This window comes from Ruditapes philippinarum, unplaced genomic scaffold, assembly GCF_026571515.1.
Source record: "Ruditapes philippinarum isolate M1 unplaced genomic scaffold, ASM2657151v2 ctg9285_1_1_1_1, whole genome shotgun sequence".
Lineage (NCBI taxonomy): Eukaryota > Metazoa > Mollusca > Bivalvia > Venerida > Veneridae > Ruditapes > Ruditapes philippinarum.
Window position 1 is genome coordinate 28,556 of NW_026854165.1, and position 5,922 is coordinate 34,477.

The following is a 5,922-nucleotide window of genomic DNA, read 5'->3' on the forward strand; positions in this document are numbered from 1 at the left end:
TTATGTATCAACTGAGGAAGCTGAATAAAGCGAAACATGTTTTGATACTTAATTTGTGTTGGTTTTTGATCCAATTATCCTAGTAAAAAATAAACAGCTCATGAGTGGTTGGGTGTGAGAATCTTACCTATTTAGTGATGTTGAACCGGTAACATATTTAGTGGTTTTATACCTAAAAATAGTGCTGTTTAATGTTAATGACGCAATAGGTATTTCCCGAACGTTCTATTTTTGAAACGAGGCTGTTCAAAAATAGCTATAAATAGTAAATGAATTCCCAATTCTGCCAAATCACTGTTCCATTTAAAACAGAGAGGTTTTAACAACTATTGTCAACCAAAAAAGATGGAATTTCCGCATATAGGAAAGCACTGCTTTCAGAAAGATTGTAAACAATTAGGTTTGTATTTGTTTTGTAAATTGAATAGAAAATTATAGCTAGATTTCTATAACAAAATTGTATCAACAAGTTAGGTAAAAATGGGTGGGTGGGGTAAACTTAGCGTTACACTGTTAGAGAGAATTCACGGAATTTCCGTAAAAAATACCCTCATAAATTTTTCTTTAAGTCTGTAAAAAGGTTTTAATAGGAAAGAATAATTCAGAACTTCTTTAGAACTGTTCGCCATATTTCATCCAGACCTATCTATACTGTGCTCCCCTTAGTTCACGGTACTTAACGCTTTGAAACCAGTAAGAAAACAACAAATGAAGCGTATGGTACAAAAATTGTCATAAGCTATAACATATAGGTATTTTCTGCTGTATGACACAAGGAAACAACAATACTTTCAGTCAAAGTCAAGTTTAATGGACCAAACATAGACCATATTTCGGTCATTTTGAAAGAACCAAGTCATCAATTAAATCGCGGTAATGGTGTTACATTTCAGTTTTTTCATATTTCAGTTACAATTTCTACATGTTATTTTGCTTGATTTTAAATATTACAATTATCCTTACTTTGTAACTCAAAATTTATTTTTTCAAAAAACAAGAACATTTAGAAAATGATGATTGTTTCAGACATAGGCACACATTTAATGGACTATTATTGCTTTTTGCAGAAATTTGTAAAATGTTGTTCTGTTTTACGTAAAAATCTAGAGATTTAAAATATTTTGCACAAAAATTTTGTTGTATTGATGTATCAATAAAAAATGTCAATTCTGACCAATTTTAACACTGGTCAGATGAAAATATGCCATTACCGTGAAATAAGTGATGACGCGGAATTAGTGATGTTGAGTATATGACATTTCCATTTCATGTTTTCCATTTTATTATCATTTTAAAGATATTGCAATTACTTGAATGTTGTTTTACAAGTTCAAGTTCTGTTATAACAACTTCTTGGATTAACCTGTTTAGTTACACACACATTTATATTTATAATGAGATCCATTTTGTTACTATTTCAGATTTCCTACCTATGAAATGTGATGCTTGTTCAGAGATATTTTGGTAAGAATTGAAAGGAAAGGAATCTCAATATTTTAGAGTACAGTAATTTCTTTATAAAAGTTAAATGTAAAATTCATTCTGAAAAATGTTGCAGTTAGTTGCACAGTGGCTACTGTGTCTTCCAGAAAAAATGACCATGGATCATATGTAATGACTGGCTTGTTCTTGGATGAGGGGTGAAGTGTCTTACTGATTTTGAGGGGTGAAGTGTCTTCAAAATTTGAGGGGTGAAGTGTCTGGGGGGTGAAGTGTCTTGCTACCCTTGTTCTTATATAATATAGCAGTTAGCTGTCAGGAAGAAATACATGTATTGGGTAAATGCATCAGAGTCACCCTTATATAGTACAAACTGTAGTGGTTAAGGAAGGTCAATTATTGAAGAATGCCATAACTATTTAAATAAATATAAAGGTTTTTGAACAATTCTAAGATATTGTAAAGGTAAATTAATACAGCTCATTCTGTTTTATTTCAGTAATGACCATATTCACTACAACACACATTCCTGTCCTGATTCTTACAAGAAGGTTAGTATCTTTACTCTCTTGTAGTATTGTCTTGCCTATACATGTAGATACTGAGTTTAAAAGAATGGTGAGCTTGTACATTGATGCAATTTGATTTCATTAATCTGATTTAATCAGATTAATGAAATCAAATTGCATCAATGTACAAGCTCACCATATAAAACATTGACTTAGTTATTCAGTTTTATTTTAATGTCTTAGTAAAATATGGTATGGTTAACTGATTGCTTGCTTGTTGTACATGTATTAAGTGTTAAAACAAATTGTTTTTTCAAATTATTTGGTATTTCCTCATTTTTATGTGGCTATGTTATATTGAGTATATACTTTTGAAACCATTTCGCTCTTTATATTCTCTTTTTGATCAACATACATGTATGTATTCTCTATTTTAACATGAAGTTCAGTCTCCAAAAGAGGTAAAATAATACAATATTTGGAATTTATACAAACTTTCAATGAAGTTAATATATGCTTAAATTATTACCTATGTATTTGTATTATTGAATTGCAATATTAATCTCATGTGCAGAATACTTATAATATTAATATATCTCAATATATGTGTTTATATTTCTAAACAAGGATAACCAAGTGCCTGTTTGTCCTCTATGTAACAAACCAATTCCTCTAAAGAAAGGAGAGGTACCAGATACAGTTGTAGGACGACATATAGACAGTGACTGTCAGTCAGATCCTGCTAAAGAAAGAAGAAAAGTATGTACCAGTCCACTGGTTATAGAATTAGATTGATTATTCATTAATATAAAATATAGTCTTGCAACAGATGTCAAATGGTTTCACTGTATTTTAGAAACTTTCATAAACCATATTATAGATGAAATTGAATGGGTGTAGGGTCCATACTAAATTTATTCAACAAATGAAATAAAATTATGCTAAGCAATCCTCTGTAAAGAATATTATTTTATTCAACATTGAAGTTCAAAAAATTAAGCAGTGAAGCAAAGATTATATGAAAATTTTTGTCTTTTAGTGATGATTAAGAATGTCACACTTAGTTTTCTTGTTTTGTAAGTGCATGCTTTCTGGGTTAATAAGCTATGAATTTGGTAATTAACAAATACCAAATAAGTGTTTTGGGGAGAAAAAAAAACAAGAAAAAAAATTAAATAGCAAAGTGTCTTGGTATTCTACTGAAATAGTTCTTGCCTATTAATTAATACAGAATAATTATTTCTACCTTACAGGTATATACAAACAAGTGTTCTATGAAAGGTTGTAAAGTTAAAGAATTAATTCCAGTAAAGTGTGATAAATGCCATAAGAACTATTGTTTACGTCATAGATTTGAGGATGACCATGATTGTCAGGGTTACCAAGGTTCAGGGAAAGGAATGTCTAATGCTGGGTAAATTTTGTTTATATGGTTAATTTAGAGTTCTTTCATGGTTTAAATTGTGCTATCCATTTATCAATGGCAAATGCATCTATGGATGATACGTGATTCCAAATTGCACCATTTTAATACTTAAAAGCAACAGATGAAAAGATGATTCAGGTGGTTTTCTAGTAAGTTTTTGGATATTATAAAAAGTACACCAAAATTAAAAAGCTTGTCAGAAATGAAAATAAAATAATTTCTGAGGCATAATGGACCTTTAAAGTGACATTATGCTCATTTTTTCATTGTCAAATTGACTTTAATTGACTATATATTTCAATAAACTGGTCGTTATAATGGTGATTGACCAACACATGATATTTGAAAATGTTTAGGGTAAAAAATAAATCTACCTAAATATATAAAAAGACTGCCCCACTCTTTTTATAAATTGAAAGTTACAGATACATTCCGACGGATAATTACACACATTTCACAGGGCCTAGTGAGTTATTTATCGTTCATGTGAAGTAAATTATAAAATTGAAAGGAATTATGAGAAAATGTTAACTTATTTTGACTTTCACCTGTTCACTCTATATCTACCCATGGATGGGCATAATGTCACTTTAAAGAATAGAATAGTTAAACTAAAGTTGCCCAAACACAGCAGAATTGAAATTGTGACAGGCTCAGTGTGATAGAACCTGTTCAATGACACCAGTGATAGATGCCAGATGCTACAAAACACACCTAACACAGACTTTACTAGAACTCGGCATTTAGATTTTGTTATAATTTGATACTAAGTTTTGAATTTAGAATTTTGTAAATGCTGCAAATATATAGCATTTTGTTATAATGGTTGTGCATATATACATTTATCTGAAATGCAGATATGAGACATTCTAATACATGTATAACAGTTTTGATATGTGTTTTATTCTGTGAACTGATTAAATGATACCAAAGATTTTACCTGATCAAAATGGCTGATGTAAAAAAATGTATTTACAGTTCTGCTGCTCTGTCACGCCTTCAACAACCTGCCAGTCAATCTAAAGCTCCGCCTTCTAACGCAAAACCAGCCAATCGACCTCCACAGCAAAGGACATTACATAGTTTAGGATTTGGGCTTGGAAGTGACTTAGATAGGTAAACATTTTAAATCATCTGGAAAATATCTATATATATGATTTATTTTTCATTTTTCAGCAAATGAAGCTGTAAATATTATAAATTGGCCTAAATTATATTAGGTTTTAACTTTTTGGTGTTTTAAAATTTGATCAGTATTACTATGTTTGGAGTTTTCCTTCATTAGTAAATCTGGAATGTTACCATATGACCATTACAGTGTTAGTTTGATTGAAGGCAGAACAAAAATGTTAAATAATAAAAAAATATTTTCAAAGAATTTCTTTATTTTGGGAATGCAAAAAAAAATTAATCATTGCATTTTTGAGAGTATGTTGAGTTTGGGATAAAGGGATATCTTGGTTTTAGAGAATAAGAAAAGGTTTATCAAACATAAAGAACACTAACATGCGAGTTGATTTAAAATATAGTTGATATGATTTATATTTACAGACAAAGGAGAGAAAGACAGCAACAGGGTACACAGAATCTTCGAGCAGCTCAGGCAGGTTTGGTAAGCTGCTTTCTCTGAACTTTTGTGATTTTGTCCCTTTTATGATACCTTCTAGTATTATGTCCATATACAAACTTGAAGATCCATAACTAAAGGATAAGGTTTGATACCCTTGTAAATTTTATGTACACGGTCAATGTCTTCAGTAGCAGATATTTTAATTTATTACTGGATCTTTTGTCATTTAACTGTCTTTTTTTTTTTTTAAATTCTTTGTCTTGTAATGTAAGCCTATTGAGCTTTTCTTTATATAATTTATGTTGGGTTTAGTTTGAAAGGTGTTGAAAGGTTTTATGATACTTTTTAATGTATCAATCGAAAACTTGTTTGTTTTTAATTGTGTGATATACTCTTTGCTTTATTTAGAATAATTATTGTTAGGTAGTTAAAGTAAAAGAGATTATAATTTTAAGAACACTTTGTACAAAGTTATTTTAATGTTTGTAGTCAGAAGAAGAAGCTATGGCTCGTGCAATACAACAGTCACTATCTGAAACTCAGGCTACAAAACCCTCCAATACCAATAATACGTGAGTAATCTTGTAATTTTGTTATAAGCAAGTGATTGGTCGATTTCAAATGGACACCAACATAGTGACTGATAAGAAATCACATTGATAAGAAAGTACAAGTTGCACGTCTTGTTATTTTGAGTCCCAGAATAAATGTAGTAACTGTTAAGTGACAGGTAAAATGGCACATTATAAATGAAGAGGGCCCATATAACCTGATCTGCTAGACTAGGGTTATAAAGTAAATTGCTGTAAATAACTTTGGTTTTGTGCAAATATTTCCGGGATAAAAGTTTTGTAATTTTATTTGCGAAAATCTTATGGATATTTAAAAATAAATACCCAATAAAAATCCTTAAGATTTTCAGATTTTTTTTTAAAAATTTTTGAATATTTATAAAATGTTTAATTTGTAAGGGGTTT

At 29.9% G+C, this 5,922-nt stretch overlaps 1 protein-coding gene across 1 annotated transcript; it reads left to right on the forward strand.

Moving 5' to 3' along the window:
- The first annotated feature begins 241 nt into the window (after nucleotides 1-241).
- LOC132739232 (AN1-type zinc finger protein 2A-like) lies at nucleotides 242-5,585 on the forward strand. The gene is made up of 8 exons (XM_060726897.1): nucleotides 242-400; nucleotides 1,422-1,464; nucleotides 1,940-1,991; nucleotides 2,577-2,708; nucleotides 3,203-3,363; nucleotides 4,354-4,491; nucleotides 4,927-4,987; nucleotides 5,435-5,585. The coding sequence occupies exons 1-8, from the start codon at nucleotides 346-348 to the stop codon at nucleotides 5,519-5,521; spliced, it is 729 nt and encodes a 242-aa protein (XP_060582880.1). The 5' UTR covers nucleotides 242-345; the 3' UTR covers nucleotides 5,522-5,585.
- The last annotated feature ends 337 nt before the right edge of the window (nucleotides 5,586-5,922 follow it).

Bases quoted from the DNA above. Each gene is read 5' to 3' on its own strand.
- LOC132739232 (XM_060726897.1), top strand. From the start codon at position 346: ATGGAATTTCCGCATATAGGAAAGCACTGCTTTCAGAAAGATTGTAAA. The intron at 401-1,421 runs GTTTGTATTTGT...TTACTATTTCAG, and splicing joins GAAAGATTGTAAACAATTAG to ATTTCCTACCTATGAAATGT. The intron at 4,492-4,926 runs GTAAACATTTTA...TTATATTTACAG, and splicing joins CTTGGAAGTGACTTAGATAG to ACAAAGGAGAGAAAGACAGC.